General features: G+C 46.6%; 1 protein-coding gene across 10 annotated transcripts in view; it reads right to left on the bottom strand.

The window, feature by feature from the left end:
* The window catches only part of PUM1 (pumilio RNA binding family member 1), a 71,364-nt gene that overhangs the window by 30,619 nt on the left and 23,039 nt on the right, over positions 1 to 17,706 (bottom strand). For all 10 annotated transcript variants that reach the window (XM_070950090.1, XM_070950094.1, XM_070950095.1 and 7 more), the window contains exon 3: positions 16,465 to 16,533. In XM_070950090.1, the coding sequence (XP_070806191.1) occupies positions 16,465 to 16,533 (69 nt within the window). The remainder of the gene's footprint in view (positions 1 to 16,464; positions 16,534 to 17,706) is intronic.

Genomic DNA, 17,706 nt, shown 5'->3' with positions numbered 1-17,706 from the left:
TCTCAATATCTCACCAACCCTGACAGCTGCCTTCTTTCTCTTACTCCCTGGCCACATTCAATTCCCCATTTAGCACAGGGATGTCAAACTCAAGGCCGGGGGGGGGAAGGGGGGGGGAAACGTGGGAGGGGGGGCGGATCTGGCCTGCGGGGTGCTTAGATCTGGCCCTGGAAATAGCGAACAACCTGCCTGAAGTGCCTCTGCTAGCAAAAATGGAGCTCAGGAGGACTACACACGGCCCTCTCGGGCTCTGTTTTCCCTGGCAGAGGGTTTCAGGAGGCCACAGCAGCTGGAAACGAAGCTTGGGAGTCCGTTTTCACTGGCAAAGCGCTCGGGCCACCAAAGGCGCCCCTGACATGAGTGACATTGAGCTGGCCACCCATCCACCCCCTCCGACGTCAAACACAATCCTGATGCGGCCCTCAGTGAAATTGAGTTTGACAAACATGGTTTAGCAGCTTACAATAAACCACAAAAGCTCTCATTCCTAGTAACTGACATGAAACTATATTATTTTATTTCAGACCTGTTAGCATATTAAATCAAGGTGGAAGAATGGAATGAAGAGTGCAATGAACCTTACCTATTTAGGATTACTGTGACGCATGAATCTGTGTTTTGGAGCAATGCAATATATCAACTTCGTTGTTAGGATTCATCCAAGGAAACAGGACTAAAACAAACTTTGACTCAATGCGTAGTTTGTGCATTATGAACCCAACGAATTTCTCACATTCTAGGGACTGAGAAACTAAGAGAATATGGAAACCATTCCTGTCGCTTATTTGAAATTTTGTAAGTAATTAAACATGGCATATAATATTATATTGTGGAGCCTTCCCATTCAGGAGGTTGGCCAACCATGTGACATTTCATGATTGGCCAGTCCATTTATCCCATAAACCTTCCATCTTTCCCCTCCCATTATTTAGCATTATGGAGGTACAAGGCACAAGTCCACATGGCATGTCTTGTTTTTGCTTTAGTTTCTTTCTTAAGCTTTTTGTATTTTTTTACATTTTGCAAAACCTGGGGCTTCACTGAGCTTTTTGGGACCTTATTCTTGTTATTCAGGGTCCCTGTTATGGGTGCAATAATACCGCATGAATGTGCTTTAGAAGGACTGATGACTACGGTAATGAAGACTCACTACTCTACCTCCCTGGCACACAGACACACCAGTCCTATCTAATGCTGGTCCTCCTAAACAGGAGTAACCACCATAGAATGTTTTCCCAGTAGGCTGGCTGGGGAATTCTGGGAGTTGAAGTCTTCACACCTCTAAGCCACCGAGGTTAAGTAACATTGATCTAAGAATTTGGTGGGACAGAGTGAGGGATGGAATAGCATACTATGGTGATACTGAAAGCCAAGTATTCAGGGATTATGTAGCAATTCAGATGTATGAGCAGTGTCTTTTACCGAGTATCAGCATAAATTATACATTTATGAAATGTAATTTAAGTATCAGTCAAAGTTTAAAATCTGAAGCTGAACAAAGAAAACATTCTAATATACACATTCAGCAAGTTAATATTTTATTCTTCAGTGAACGTAGGTGTATGGATTTTTTAAATGTTTTCTTTAGATTTTCTAATCCTGTCTTTTTTATTTTTGCAAGTAACTCAAAGTGGCAAACCTACTTAATGCTCCTTCCTCCTCCTATTTTCCCCACAATAACAACCTCATCAGGTAGGTTGGGTTGGGCTGAGAGAGAGTGACTGGCCCAAAGTCACTCAACCGGCTTTCATGCCTAAGGCGGGATGAGACCACAGTCTCCTGCTTTCTAGACTGGTGCCTTAACCGCTAGATCAAATTGCCTTGGGGATAAGTCTACATGATTATGAGAAACAGGACTTATTACTACCAATTTTATGGTTTTTTCCTGGTTGGTTAGTAGATTTCAGTTGATGAGATCACTTTTTCATTTTAAACTGTAGATTTATTTAAAGCCACCATTCATTAAATACTTTTTTTTCATAAACACCCTTTTTAAAATAAAAGAAAACGATCACTATCCTATTCCAATTTACCAATAGAACCCCTGTAGCAGGGGTATCAAACTCGATTTCATTGAGGGCTGCATCAGGGTTATGTTTGACCTTGGGGGGGGGTGGGGGCGCAGCTTGACGTCACTCGTGTCAGGGGTGCCTGTGGTGGTCCAAGTGATCTGCCAGAGAAAACGGGCTCCCAAGCTCCATTTTTGGCTGCAATGGCCTCCTGCAACCCTTTGCCAGCGAAAACGGAGCTCGGGAGGGCCGCCCGCAGCCCTCCTGAGCTCCGTTTTTGCTAGCAGAGGCACCGTGGACTGGTCCTTCACTGTTTCAAGGGTGGCCACGCGGGCCAGATCTAAGCACCACGCAGGCCGGATCCGGCCAGTGGGCCTTGAGTTTGACACCCCTGCTTTATAGTCTTCTTCAGAGGACCAAGAAGTTTCACTTATATGGTTCTTGGTGCCTGGATGCTTATTCCTGTGCAAAGAAGGATCTTTGTCCCAAGAGTTTTACACTTTACCAGTTATATTAATGAAGACTATAGTTAAAATGTTTTACACAGACTTGCCAGAATAGTTTGTAAATGAAGCTTGCTGATGGTAAATCCCATTCTTATAATCTTTTGAGAGAGACAGTTTGTTTGGCAAACAGAAAAACAGCTTTGACTTGTAATCCAGATAAAATGTCTATTCTTTTTGCCCTATTGTGTTCTCAAATGTTCTCATTAAGTAAACTTGCTTTATTGTTATTAATATTTAGGATCTTACAAAGGTCAACATCAAAGCTTCATTTATTCACCTGCATGTGAAGAAACCAAGCCAGCCAATTAAAGCTCTATAATACAATCCTTCAGATCTTTTGGATTCTCAGTTCTAAATGAAGATATTGTTAGTATAGCTCTTTAAGCTTACAATTTACTTGTATTTATATATTTGTGTTTATAAATTAATAAATAGTTGTATTTATACTTGTATTTATTTGTGAAATATTCATATACTTATAAAAAGAGCCAAGACCCCTGTTTTTCTTCTTTCCACCATTTCTTATTTATTTTGATAATAGTTTTTATATACAAGGAAGCTGAGTGTTTACCCTCACTTTCAGCCTAAGGAATAAAATATGTCCTCAACTTTATTGATGAGGGCAACACCCCGAATCTCAGGATGCTTTTGGCTCAATTTTTAATATAGTTTGCATACCGTTTCACACTGTCCCACCTACATTTTTTAAAAAGTCCAATAATAGTGACAAAGAAGCAAAGTAGAAATGAAGTTAACATTAGTTAGACTAATTTTTGAGACACAGAAGCGTATAGCATAAAACAGAATTGACACCTGCAAGTTCCTCTCTAGAGACAGGGCTTAGACCCTGATGGCAAACCTGTGGCACGCCTAGCCATATTGGTGGGCATGCAAGCTCAGCTCTGGCGCGCGCACTGATTTTCGGGCCTTCTGGGCCTAACAGAAGTAGGGAAACAGGCTATTTCCTGCCTCTGGAGGACCTCAGGGAGGGGGAAGGAGGCCCGTTTTTCTCTCTCCCCAGCCTCCAGAGCCTTTCTAGGAGTCTGGGGAGGGCGAAAACGGCCTTCCCCACAGCCTGAAAAAGGCCCATTTGCCAACTTCTGGTCCCACACCAGAAGTTGACAAATGGGCCGTTTCTGGCTTCCGGGGGGGAGGTGTTTCACCCTCCCCAGACTCCTAGAAAGGCTCTGGAGGCTGGGGACATCAAAAAATGGGACCTCTGGTCCCACTGGAAGTTGGCAAATGGGCCATTTCTGGCCTCTGGAGGGCCTCCGGGGGAATGGAGAAGGTCATTTTTGCCCTCCCCAGACTCCAAAAAATGCTCTGGAGGCTGGGGAGAGCAAAAAACAAGCCTACAGTGCCATTGCTTGCCAGGAACAGGGAGGGCGAGAGGGGGGTCACGCACACATGCGTGGGGGCAGGGCACATAGAATTATGGGTGCGGACACACACGCGCACGACCCCCACCCTCGCTCCTGGCACGCGATGGCAAAAAGGTTAGCCATCACTGGCTTAGACTGTAGGTAGTCCTTGCTTAACAACCGTGATTGAGATTGGAAACTCCATCACTAGACATAACACTGGACAATCCCAGTGGCTATCATTAAGCGAATCCCAGCATGGTCACATCACCTGATTGCTGTTTGCAAGCTTCCGCTGTCTTCCCAATTGATTTTGGTTGTACAAGCTGGCAGTGAAGGTTGAAAATGGCAATCACATGACCAAGGCACTAAAACCTGCAACTGTTCTACTTTCAAGCGAGTTAGCCAAGTGCCCAAATCACAATCATGTGATCAAGAGGATGCTGCAATACTTGTAACTACAAGGACCGATTATAAGCCTCCACATTCAATACTGTCGTAAATTCAAATGGTTGTTGAACAAGTGGTTGTTAAACGAGGACCATCTGTATTCAATCATACAATTTATTTGTGTGGATAGCACCACGATTTACACTAACAGCAATCTCAGTTCTTTGAATGCCAGTCATATGAAGCCAAAATGGACGTTGTCTTACCTGAACGTCCCTTTTCTGGGCGCTGCGTACACTATCCATGGATGGGAGTTAATGCTTCAGCCTTTGGCAAACAACTGAGTGTTCCTTTAAGACAAAAAGACCTTCCCCAGGGACTTCCCCTTTTCCCCTTGTCTAGCCACACCCCCAGTCCCATGATCCCCAGTCTGAGCGAAGATGTGGCGTAAAAAAGGCTCAACGACAACTAGTGGTGAAGTAACACACATAACTTTATTAACTAAACTAAAACAACGTGGTTAACTGCATAACGGAAACCAACCCTCTACCGTCGGGCAGGCAGCCCATAGATACGGGCGGGAATGGATAGTGTACGCAGCGCCCAGAAAAGGGACGTTCAGGTAAGACAACGTCCATTTTCCTGTGCGCTGCTCCCACTATCCATGGATGGGATATACCCAAGCTTAAACCCCTAGGGCGGGGGCTGACTGCCTGCAGAGTCCTCTCCGGTCACAACACGTTGAAGCACCCGGCGGCCGAATGCCGCCTCGGCTGAATCATAAGCATCTATCTTGTAGTGCCGGATGAAGGGTGACAATGAGGACCAGGTTGCCGCTCTGCAGATATCCACTACTGAAGCCTGTGTAGCCCAGGCTGCGGACGTGGCCGCACTTCTAGTGGAATGGGGAAGAATGTTGTGCGGTAGCGGCTTGGAGCTTACGTCATAGGCCAAGGTAATGCAGGCTCTGATCCATCTGCTGACCGTGGGGGACGAGATCTTCTGGCCCATGGAGGCCGGGTTGAATGAGACCAGGAGCGCTTCAGTGCGTCGGAAGGGCGCCGTCCTGTTTATGTACGTCCGGATCGCTCGACGGACATCCAGGGTATGCCACCTTCTCTCCCTGTGGTCCTTTGGCGCCGGGCAGAAGTCCGGCAGGGTAAGTTCCTGTGCCCGGTGGAACCAGGAGTTCACTTTTGGGATGAAAGTCGGGTCTAGACGGAGGACCACCGAGGACTCTCTAAAGATGCAGAGGTCCCTACGGATGGACAGAGCTGCTAGCTCTGAGACTCGCCTCGCTGAGGTGATTGCTAGTAGAAAGGTCACCTTGAGGGTCAAGTGTTTGAAGTTGACGGAAGCCAGAGGTTCGAAGGGAGGGCCCGTTAGGGCCTGTAAGACTAGGGACAGGTCCCAGGTTGGGTAACGGTGCACCGTCGGCGGGTGGAGGTTCGTAGCCCCGTGGAGGAACCCTCTGATACGCGGGTGGTGTGATAGAGTCTGGTAAGGTGCACAGGATATGACGGTTGATAGAGCTGCCGTCTGACGCCTTAGTGTAGCTGGGGCCAGCCCTTTGTCTAACCCGGCCTGTAGGAAACTTAGAATGTCCTGAACTGATGCTGAGGTGGGGTCCACGTGGTGACCGGAACTCCAGCTGCAGAAAGCCCTCCATGTCGCCTCGTAAATACGAGTTGTTGACGGGCGTCTGGCTGCCTGAATGGTGCTGACGACGCTATCAGGTAAGTTGTCCTTTTTCAGGATGACCCACTCAAGTGCCAGACGGCTAATTGAAGCCACTGAGGATCTGGATGGTTGACCTCGCCCTGGCACAGTACCACCTGATGTGGTGGGATCACCCACGGTTGTTCCACCGACAGGGCCATCAGGTCGGCGAACCACGGCCTTCGGGGCCAGTTTGGGGCCACCAGGAGTAGATTGGCCCTCTCTGCCAGCAATTTTCGCACCAGGCGTGGGATCAACGGGATTGGCGGGAACGCGTAGAGGAGGCCCGCTGGCCACCTGCAGTGTAGAGCGTCGTGGTCCTCTGCTTGTGGCGTCGGGTAGCGTGACACGAACCGGGGGAGCTGGGCGTTGGTTGGAGAGGCAAACAGGTCCAACACTGGCATCCCGAACCTGGCGGTGAGCTTGTTGAAGAGGCGGGGGTGGAGTTGCCATTCCGCCTGATCTATCGTTGTTCGACTGAGCCAACCTGCTCTTACATTGGCCGACCCTGAAATGTGGTCTGCCTTGATCGAAAGCAGGTGTTTCTCCGCCCACTCGAATAGGGCCTCTGATTCCAGCATCAGGGAGCGGGATTTCGTGCCTCCCTCTCTGTTCACGTGCGCCTTGGCCGAGATGTTGTCCGTCAGGACCAGCACGTGCCGGCCTTGCACCGTGGCCTGGAAGTGGCGCAATGCTAATCTGATCGCCCGGAGTTCGAGCAGGTTGATGCTGTTGTGCTGTTCGGCCCTGGACCACTGGCCCTGTGCCACCCCGTTGTGCAGGTGTGCTCCCCACCCTCGCAGGCTTGCATCCGTGGTGAGGATCAGTCTGTCCGGGTCTAGGAACTCTGTCCCCTTGGAGAGTGCTCTGGAAGTCCACCATTTGAGGGAGCGTCTGACCTTGGGGGTGAGGGTGACCTTGCGCTTCGAGTTTGCCCTCCCCGAGCGTTGAAAGGGGAGCAGGAACCACTGGAGGGCCCTCGAGTGTTTGCGTGCCCACGGAACGATGCCGAAACAGGAAACCATCTTCCCCAGCAGGCATGACAGTTGTAAGAGGGAGACTCTCCTCCCTGTCCGGATTCGGAGGGCCAGTTGTTGGAGATTCTGGACCCTGTCCGGCGACAGGAAGACCTGGCCTCTGGTGGCATCTATCACTGCTCCTAGGTGCAGGATTCGAGTGGATGGGTAAAGTTGGCTTTTCTCGAGGTTGATTGTGAATCCGTGGGTTTGGAACGTCTCTAGAACTAGGTGTCGGTCCCTGACTGCCTGGTTGTGAGTTGACGAGAGTATCAGAATGTCGTCTAAGTAGCAGAGGACCCGGACCGGGATGGCCCGGAGCTTGGCTGCCACCACCGCCACCAGTTTGGTGAAGGTGCGGGGTGCCGACGACAGTCCGAAGGGCATAGCCCGATACTGGAAGTGCTGCCCGCCGTACTCGAACCTCAGGAACTGTCTGTGGTCGGGGTGAATGGGTACGTGAAGGTAGGCCTCCCGAAGATCGACTGACTGGAGGAGGTCCCCCCGTCTCACCCCCGTTAGGATTGACTGCAGTGAGTGCATTTTGAACCTGTGGTATCGCACCGACAGATTCAGTCTTTTTAGGTTCAAGATGGCTCTCCATCCCCCCGAGTTCTTGGGGACAAGGAATAGGCTGGAGTAGAACCCGGAGCCCCGGTGGGCTGGTGGTACTATCTCTATAGCTCTGACCTCCTGAAGGTGGGTCAGTTCTTGTACCATCAGGGCTCGCAGCTCGGGGGACTGTGGGACAGGGCACCGCACGAAACGCTGTGGCGGCGTACCTGCAAATTCTATTGATAGTCCAAATGAGGTGGTGCGCCTTACCCACGAGTCCGATGTCGACCGGGCCCATTGCTGGTGGAAGAGGAGCAGTCTTCCCCCTATGGGCCCCTCGGTCCTGGAGTCACTTGCCTCTTCTGGTGGATTTGAAGCCTGCCCCCCGGAAGGGTCTTCTGGATTGTTGATTCCTGCCCCGGTCTCGGAAGTGTTGTCTGTCATGTGATCTGTCGCCTCCCAGGTAATTGGAGCGTTGTGAGAAGGACCCCCTGGGCCCTGCGCCGGGGCGAAAGGGCTGTTGGACTGGATAAGGTGAGTATCTCCGCTCGTGGCGGCGGTAGGACGATGGCAATATCTTTCTCTTGTCCTTATCCTCAATTAGGACAGGATCCAGAGCAGCTCCAAATAGGTTAGGAGCCTTGTAGGGAGCTGCGGCCAGCTTCCATTTGGCTTTGAGGTCCGCCTTCCATGGGCGGAGCCAGAACAGCCTCCTAGCCGTAACGGTGGAGGCCAGAGCCCTCGAAGCGAACTTTGCCGAGTTCAGGGAGGCATCTGATGCGTATTCGGTGGCTGCTATAATCTTATTGATGTCTTGGTGCAGCCTGGTGTCGTCTGAAGGGAGTCTCTCTTGCATCTGGCGTAGCCAGATGAGGGCTGCTCTATTGAAGAAGGACGTGGCTGTGGATGTTCTGATCGCCCAGGCCACTGCCTGATGTGCTTTACGGAAGGCCCACTCCGTCCTCTTCTCCTCCGCCTTGAGCCCATCCAGTGCCTCTGAGGAAACTAGTGATGGGGATGAGAGTGCTGCAACCGGTTGGTCCACCGTCGGGAGGAGTAGTAGGTCCTCTAGTTCAGGAGCCGAGCAATAAAGTTTCTTGTCTAGGCTGCTCGGTGTAGTTTGAGAAGCTGGTTGCCCCCAGGCGTTTTGTATTACGTCAGTAAATAGTTGGGGACAGGGGATGTATTCCTTCTCCTGTTTAGACGACTTGAAGAGGGCATCGTGTGGTCCCGCTGTAGAGGACGGGGTTGGTTCTACGTCCCCCGGTACACCCAGGTTAGTTGTGAGTCTCGCCTTGTGGAGGAGTGACCTAAACAGTGACGGTCGAAAGAGCCCAGAAAATACTGGTGTGTCTGGGTTCAGTCCTTCGTCTTCTGAGAACTCGACGTCCTCAGGGGCCTCATCTGCTTGGTCTGACTCCTCAGAGGAAGACTCCGGTGCTGCGGGGGCGCGGGTCTTGTTCTGGACCTGTTGGTGTGGTCCCTGGACCTGTGCTGGTTGCGGGGGAGGTACCGCCTGCTGCCAACTGGCAGCTAGGAAGGATGACAATGCCGTGGAGAACATGGCTTGGAAATCCAACTGCGTGGGCGGTGGCGGTGCCCCTTGCGCTCCTGTGCCCGGGCCTGGGCCCCGGGACGGCCCTGCCGGGGAGAAAGGTGCTGGCCCGCTCCGTGCAGGGGTGGGGGTTCCATCCTGTTGGGTCCCTCTCTCCATTATGTTCGGAGTTACTGGGGACTGGGCCAACTCCGTCCAGGTGACCGGTGCTGGATCTGCCTCTCTGGGTGTGGGAGCCGCTGTGCTCTCTGGGCCTGGCCCCTTGTTGGGTGACAATTCCAATGCTCTCTGAGCTTTAGCACACTGCCGCTCTAGCGCCAGATGGCGTCTTTGGGCGTCCTTATCTTGGAAAGTCAGCCCCTTTCCAGATTTGGAACTGCGGTCGGTACCTTCAGACCGCTTCCGGGCACTCTTCTTGGAAGACTTAGCCCCCTTGCGAGGCGGGCTTAACTCCAGTTCTGGATCCGAGGAGAAGGGGGAGTCAGACATGGCCATTTGTTGGAAGCAAGGCCACCCCTCTCTGTTTGTGCCCGCAATCTCCACGCCAGGTGATGGTACTGGTGAGGCTCACCCGCTCTGCCCTTAGATGGGGAGGTGGCAGCTGAAAGCCCGAAGGTCTCACCAGCTAACCCCTTTTTATTTAATTTTTTTTTTTTTTTTTGGGTACCGCCCTAGAGGGAGGGCGTAGAAGAGCCTCTAGGAGTCGGTGGGGGCCTCTGCACCCAAAATGGCGGCCCGCGTGGAATCCAAGATGGCGGGCGCCACGTGGTGCTGGCTTGGGTGCCCTCCGCCGGCTACGGTCTTATGCTGGAGGCCCGAGGGTCCAGCCAGCTGCCGTGCCTGTTTGCGCTGGGATCGGCTTCCTGTAGCGCGGCGGCGGCTGGCAGGGCTAGCCGGGCGGACCACGGCTGCACGCTGCCCCGTTCAGCTCGAGCGGCGTGAATCCGAGCCGCTCTTCCTTCTTTATGCCCCGCGCGGCTGCTGCTTGCTTCTGGTGAGGCTGGGGCTTGAAGCAAGTTTAAATTTGGCGCCGTGTGTAAATGAGCGGCGTGGGCGGCTCGGCTTTCCGATCCGGCGCCCAGCTGATTAGCGCTGCAGCGAGCGGCGCTCCAGCGAAGATAATGTACAAGGGACCAACCAAAAACTCTATTTTAAAATAAAATGAAAACCCCGAGGGAAAGGATACTCAAAAATAAAATAAAATCCTAAACGCCCCTGAGGAAGGGTGAAAGAAAACTCAAAGAAAAAAACCACAAGAATAAGGGGAGACCAATACCTTAAGGCAGGAGCTCCCGGAGAACACTTCAGCGTTGCCAAACAACTGCGCTCAGACTGGGGATCATGGGACTGGGGGTGTGGCTAGACAAGGGGAAAAGGGGAAGTCCCTGGGGAAGGTCTTTTTGTCTTAAAGGAACACTCAGTTGTTTGCCAAAGGCTGAAGCATTAACTCCCATCCATGGATAGTGGGAGCAGCGCACAGGAAAATAGCTCCAGCAACATGAGGGAAGTTAGCAGACACAGATGACCAGATGAGATAAAAAAAAAAATTGCAATAATGAAAACCTAAGGCTGTTTAGGATATGGAATTACCAGACTACCAAATAGAGAGTGTGCCATACTTCAACGTTTTGTAATCTCTCTGCTTTCCAGTTAAAAAAACCCAACTTAACTCTCATAGGAGAATGCACAATGTGGTTTTAGTGAACTTACTGAAGACTTCACCTTAAGACAATTTTTGCAAGAACGAAGTTACTAAATTGCTAATAACTCCAGATTCTTGGCTTTCTATGCAAACAGATTAATTAAATTTAATTAATCCAAACTTCAAATACCAAAGAGGAAATGGCCTGAAAAAAATAAACACACTCGCAATGGCTATTATTTTTCTCTCTGTACTGGTAAAATGCCTGAACAAACTACAAATATGGCAGCTTTTCATCGCCATTTTTGCCTGTACAATTTATGCTTGGAAAAATAAATATGGGTAGAATCTTCACAAATACTGCAAATGGGTAGGACGGTCTCACCACTAGATTGGCCCAAGTCACCAATCACCCACAACCTCTGACTGATTAAAGCAGGGGTCTCCAACCTTGGCAACTTTAAGACTTGTGGACTTCAACTCCCAGCTTTGCTGGCTGAGGAATTCTGGGAGTTGAAGTCCACAAGTCTTAAAGTTGCCAAGGTTGGAGACCCCTGGATTAAAGTGTTTCAAAACCAGGAGACATCTAAGGTAAATTCCAAGGTTTAATTAAATAAACTGCTACTGAAACTGTGGAAATTTGTGGGTTGCCATGAATAAACTGCACTCTACCGCAGATAGATTAATATGTACCTATCTTGGTACATCTGACTCGTGTCACTGCCAAACCTATTAAAAATGAGCCTTGCGCCCAATTACAAGTCAGAATGATGATTAAGATCATGTTTGAGGAATCATGGCATTTCTGACAGCAACAAGCCATAAATCCCATTCAGTTGATATTTTACGCTTTTCAACTTCCAGATGTGTAGGACTACCTTCTGAGCATTTAATTTTTGGTTTGCATGCAAAGGAGGAACAAAATTGGAGAGTTAAGATTAGGGCTATTTAACTTCTAAAAATAAACTGTGTTCTCCAATATTCTGGCTGATTCTTGACGCAAACCTGACTTCTGCTTTCATTCAGAACTTTCTCTGTTATCATTTTAGTCCACGCAACCTAATATATTTTCCTTCACAAGTTCACCAAGTAGTCCTCACAACAGACCTTATTATTACAATAAATTCTGTGCTCATCATTTCCCGTATTGGAAAGATTTTCTTGGAGATCCACATGACCAGATTTTAAGGTGGAGTGAGTAGAAATGTTTGGGAGGGGGGTGAGGGGGAGTAATAAGGGCTCCTGTGATGAGGAATTTCTTCAGTAATTAGTAACTTGAAAACTCTTGAACACATTCTTTTATCAGAGAAAGAAAGATAACTGCCTTCCATGCCCCCCCCCCAAAAAGCCCTTTTCTTCTACCATGTCTTAAGGAACAGTTCATCATGCAGCCATAAACTACAGAAACTGACTGAAGGTCAGACCTGCTGGTGCTAGGCATAACTGTCTCTTATCAGCATTTAACTTTGTTTTTACAGGGCAAGGCACATAAAGAGTCTGGGTGGAGATGCCTCAAAGGAAAGCCAATCCTTTATCTGTTACTTAGGATAAGGAAGCCTCTCCCTAATTCAGTCTCCCAATATGGCCCAGACTGCTTTAAAAAAACAAAGTAGGAATAAATAAAAATAAAGTCTGCAGAGAAGCAGATTGAACCGACTTCCACTTAACACTGTACTGATCAAAAGTCTACCTTATCCAGTTGAATCCAAAAGCAAATAGATTTATTGGCCAACTTTCTACCTAGTATACAGCAGCTGTCTTTGGATTTCATGTAGCGTCAAAAAGAGGACGTGATGACATCCGGGCGGGTGGGTGGAGTCTCCCGTAGCCGCCACTATCGGTTTGCCGGAACCTGATAGAACCTGAATACCACCACTGGTCTGTAGCTAGAAGTTACTAACTTTGGAAATCCTTGAAGCCTGTTATACTCTTCAAAAAAAGTGGTTATGAAAAAACTTGTTTAATTCTGCTATTAGCGGAACAAATCATATATAAATTTTAAAAATTAGTTTTTTAAAGTTATTTAAAAAATAAAAATGGGATTATCCTTTGAAATAAGGGTGTCTTGATATGAACAGAATACTGAATTTGAGGCTGACCATATATATATTTTTTAACCCCAACGCTGGATCGTCCTGTGATCATCCAAGAAGGGTATACTGTAGACCATAAATACAGAACTAATTATAGTGGCAAACAAACTTCAATGATAAGTCAATATTTAGTGGAAGCAGGAGCGACCTCTGACATCCTGCCAGCTTTCCTATTGACTTTGCTTGTGGGAAGCTGGAAGGGAGCATTGGAAGTCACCATCATGTGCCTGCAGAGATGCTGCAACGCCACAACTTTGCCCATAAAACTGGTCTGAGCATCGTGGATATTTCAAGTAATATTGACAGTCTCTGTGGCAATCATGAGGAGAGTGCACTCAAAGCTGATTTAGCTGGACTTTGGCTGGTTTCCCTTGAGAGGTTGCTATAAGGGAGTCTGTTAACTTCTGTTAATAACTCCAATGAACATGCTTTATTCCATATAATAAAACCAAATGACACTATTTAGTTCAGTGATAGTGAACCTTTTCGACGCCGAGTGCCCAAACCAGAACACGGTAGCAGAAATTTTGAGTAGTTCAGAGAACCAGTAAATACCACCTCTGACTGGCCCCTCCCCCATCTATTCTCTGCTTCCCGAATCCCAGCTGATGGGGAGGAAATGGGGACTTTGCAGTAACCTTCCCCCGGAGTGGGGAGGGAATGGAGATTTTACAATATCCTTCCCCTGCCACGCCCAAGCCACGCCCACAGAACTGGTAGTAAAAAAAATTGAATCCCACCACTGGCGTACATGTGCGCACACCTGAGCGCTGGAAATCTGAAGACCAGCTGGCCAGTGCGTGCGTGCTTGTTTTTTGGCCGTTTTGGGCCATTTTTCAGGCTGTTTTTCGGACCATTTTCAGGCCAAAAACCAGCCTGAAAAACGGCGTTTTTGGGATGTTTTCCAGCGCTCCAGTGCCCACAAAGACCAGCTGGCCGGCGCATACATGCCGGAAACCAGAAGAACAGCTGGCAACAGCGCATGTGCCCACAGAGAGGACTCTGTGTCCCACGTCTGGCACGTGTGCCATAGGTTAACCATGACGGATTTAGTTTGTTTATTTGTATCCCTGCTTTATTATTATTTGTACACTAGATCAAACCATAGCACCACTTAATGATAAAACCCCTCTTCCTCACTGCCTTGATTCTCTTTTCCAAGGATTTACGCCCGCTGAATTTTTCACACAGCAAAACAACAAGAGATTTAGGAGGACTCAAAGGAAAGGTTTAAATAAGAAAGTCTTCTTTTTCCAAAACCATTCATCTAGAAAGGAATAGCTATCCTGTGATATATATTTCTGGCATCTATATATCCATGTTCAATTTCTTACTTTTTCATTTCACACATGAACAAACCAGTAGACAATAAAGGGAGGGGGGGGGCTTTTCTCTTTTCTATTCCTTCCTCTTTTCTATTCCCTTAATATCTGAAAAAGCCACTACTAGGTTCAGGTATATAATACTGAGCTGAACAGGTTTGATACGATAAAAGGCACCTTTTTAAAAATACTCATACTTGGAATTAAGAATATATGCATGAACACAGCTAGTCCTACCCAATCTGGCTACTTCCAAATATTTTGAACTAAAACTCTAATTAGCTCCTCAAAGCAGGACCAACAGTCAGAGATGGCAGAGGTTACAGTCTAAAACAGCAATCCTCAATCTTTCCGACTCCATGGACCAGCAAGTGGTGACAGAGGGGAGGGTTTCGCACAACCTAGCTCTTAAAAAGGTAAAGGTAAAGGTTCCCCTTACACATATGTGCTAGTCGTTCCTGACTCTAGGGGACGATGCTCATCTCCATTTCAAAGCCGAAGAGCCAGCGCTGTCCGAAGACATCTCCATAGTCATGACCAAATGCTAAAGGCGCACGGAACGCTGTTACCTTCCCACCAAAGTTGGTCCCTATTTTTCTACTTGCGTTTTTTATGTGCTTTTGAACTGCTAGGTTGGCAGAAACTGGGACAACTAACAGGAGCTCACCCCATTATGCGGCATTAGGGATTCGAACTGCTGAACTGCCGACCTTCCGATCGACAAGCTCAGTGTCTTAGCCACTGAGCCACCATGTTCCATAGCTCTTGTGCATGCGCAAATGAAGTTTTGCATGCTCGCCCATCCCTTGCTCAGGCCAGTTCACAACGGGACACAGATTGGTACAGGTCCACAGCCTGGGGGTTGGGGAACCCCTAGTCTAAAACATTAGAAGAAACCCAGGCTAGACTGGGATAGAAAAGTGGCATTAATCATTGTTTAACAGTTCACGCACACGTACAATTTGCTTAACTATAGTTTACTGAATAAACTATAAACAACTGGCTAAGTTCATTCACAACAGGTTATGTCATAAAGTTGGACTTACTAATGCCTCTGTCTGCATTCAAAACCAAACAACAAAGAATATCATTTAGTTTTACAGCCAGCAATATCTTCACAGCATCACACAACCTACTATGAAGAATTAAAAATAAATAGGAAAGCTATTCTATAAGGTCATAAATGTAGTTTTGTAAATATGCAGTCCTTTTACGGAAAGGGGAAAAAAATGTAACATTTGCACGGCTGGCACATTGAAATGGGTGAGCCGCTATAAACATACCTTTCAAATTGCCAAGTATTTAAGTACAGAAATGTCAAACACCTTAGGGGGCTATTTACTCAAGCAAGATTTGAGCAGCTGAACACAATCGTTAAATAAGGACGGCTTAACCAAATCCCTTATAATGAACGTACTTGTATTTGAGGAGCCCCAGAGACAGAAGACATCACACCTATTTTATCTGAATGTCAATAGTATAAGAAAGAGAGAAATCAGTAACTTGGACTGCACGTCAGATGAATGGCCTATTGGGATTCTTATATTAAAACCAGTGGTGAAATCTGAACCGGTTTGCCACCGGTTCGCTGGCCACGCATGCGCACTGTGCGCACCAAAAGGAGGCTTGGGAAGGTAAGTAGAGTAGCGAGGGGGGAGGGGATCATCTGTGCCGCACAATTTATATTCACTAGAAAGCAGGATTTCCTGCTTTCTAGCGATTTTAAATCGCGCAGCCCAGCTGATCGTCAGAAATACTGGTTGGTAGGAATTGGTAGCTTTTTTTTTACTACCGGTTCGCTCAAACCGGTAGTTTTTATCACTACCGGTTCTCCTGAACCGGTGCGAACCGGTAGCATTTCACCACTGATTAAAACAATAGGTTTCATGTGCAGTCAGAACCCCAAAATTACATATAATAGGGCTTTTTACTTGAACAAAACAGTACAGCTGAGAACTGCATACGTGGTTCTAATTTGAGGTAAATTGTAAGGTGACATGGAAATTTGATTTGCATTTTCTTTTGTAGTACTTATTTCTTTTATTCTATTTTTAATTTATTTTAATTATTATTCTGTGTTTTATATTCTCTATTCTGCTTTGGTCTAATGGCTAATCGATAAAGTATTACTAATACAAAATCTGGCAAAAGAGAATATTCCTATAAGCAGTGCAAGAGCTTCATCTCTAGTTCCATCTCTAAAATGAAGCCTAAATCAGGTCATTTGTCATATGGAGGCAAGGAAGAGCATTGGCTTTACTGGAGGAAGATCAAGAGAATAAAACCACCTACTTACCTCCCCCATCGCCCTTCCTTCCAAAGCAAGTGCTTGAAAATCATGATTTAATTCATCCATGGATCGAACCTATTACAGAGGCAAGAGAAACGTAGGTAAGAGAAACTGAAAACTAGAAGATAATAAAGCAGAGTTTTAAGCAACTGGAACATAATCATTTGTATTTAACTTGCATAAAAGTATTTTTAAAATTACAGCTGCAAAAACAAAAACAAGTGTTTGGTGATCAGTTAAGGTAAACAAAACATTTAGACTTACTGAAACAGAGAGGTGATTAGCCAACATAAAGGAAAATGCATCTGAAACTAATATAACTAAACAAAACATTCACATTTATAAAATATGTATATTTCTTTTAAGTTCACAAATCCCAAAATTTTCTTGAAAAATAGAAAGAATAGAAACTTATGACTGCACTTAAAGAGATGCAGGATCACATTTAGTAATTAGAAAACCATGATTATCAACTGTACTAATTTTTTCTTATATGAAATTATATCTAATGAAATCTCTCCTGCATTTCAGTTAAAAAGAGACAATATGGTTGTCTGCTTTCCCTCTATAAGCTGCCTTCCTAGCAATGGATATGCATTATTGTTGTGTCACTGAAAGAATTATGCCTAAAAATATACAAAGTCCATATGACTAATGAAACTGTTTACACTCAGGACAAAACATCCTTATCAATGTTAGTAGCATTACACAAAGTTTACAGTAATTGTATCTATGCCTCAGCATTCTGTGGAACTCACAAGTGGAAACATCCAAAATTTCCTCATATTTTTCCTCATATAAATAGGCAAATAAATTAACTTGGGTGTCAAGAATTACTCTAATCTTACTTATGTTAATTCCACAAACAGGGAGCAAAAAGAGAAGAGAAGGGAAAAGTATGAAAAGCTTCTTTTCCCTCAATTCCTCCTAGAGAAAAGGGCTCAAAATAAGTATTTTGTTGAAATGTGATCTGTATCTTAAGTCTGCAACCCCCTAAAAACAGTTTAGGATTTATGCTAAAACAAATAGACTAACTATGAAATTCATATGACATTAAAGATGTCCTGATTGTCTTAGATAATATCAAATCTCACACTTGTAGTTATTTCCTCCTCAGACACGTACATATATTAATATAACTTTTGTGTTTCTGGGTGCTACCTTCAATCAGTCTTGATTCAGAGCTGACTACATGAACATGTCCATGTAGTTTCTCACAACCATTTCAGAAATTGCCTACTATACAAT

This window comes from Pituophis catenifer, unplaced genomic scaffold (genome assembly GCF_029215685.1).
Source record: "Pituophis catenifer annectens isolate HBS135680 unplaced genomic scaffold, rPitCat1.0.hap2 SCAF_9, whole genome shotgun sequence".
Lineage (NCBI taxonomy): Eukaryota > Metazoa > Chordata > Lepidosauria > Squamata > Colubridae > Pituophis > Pituophis catenifer.
This window is presented reverse-complemented; position numbering and strand designations above follow the sequence as displayed.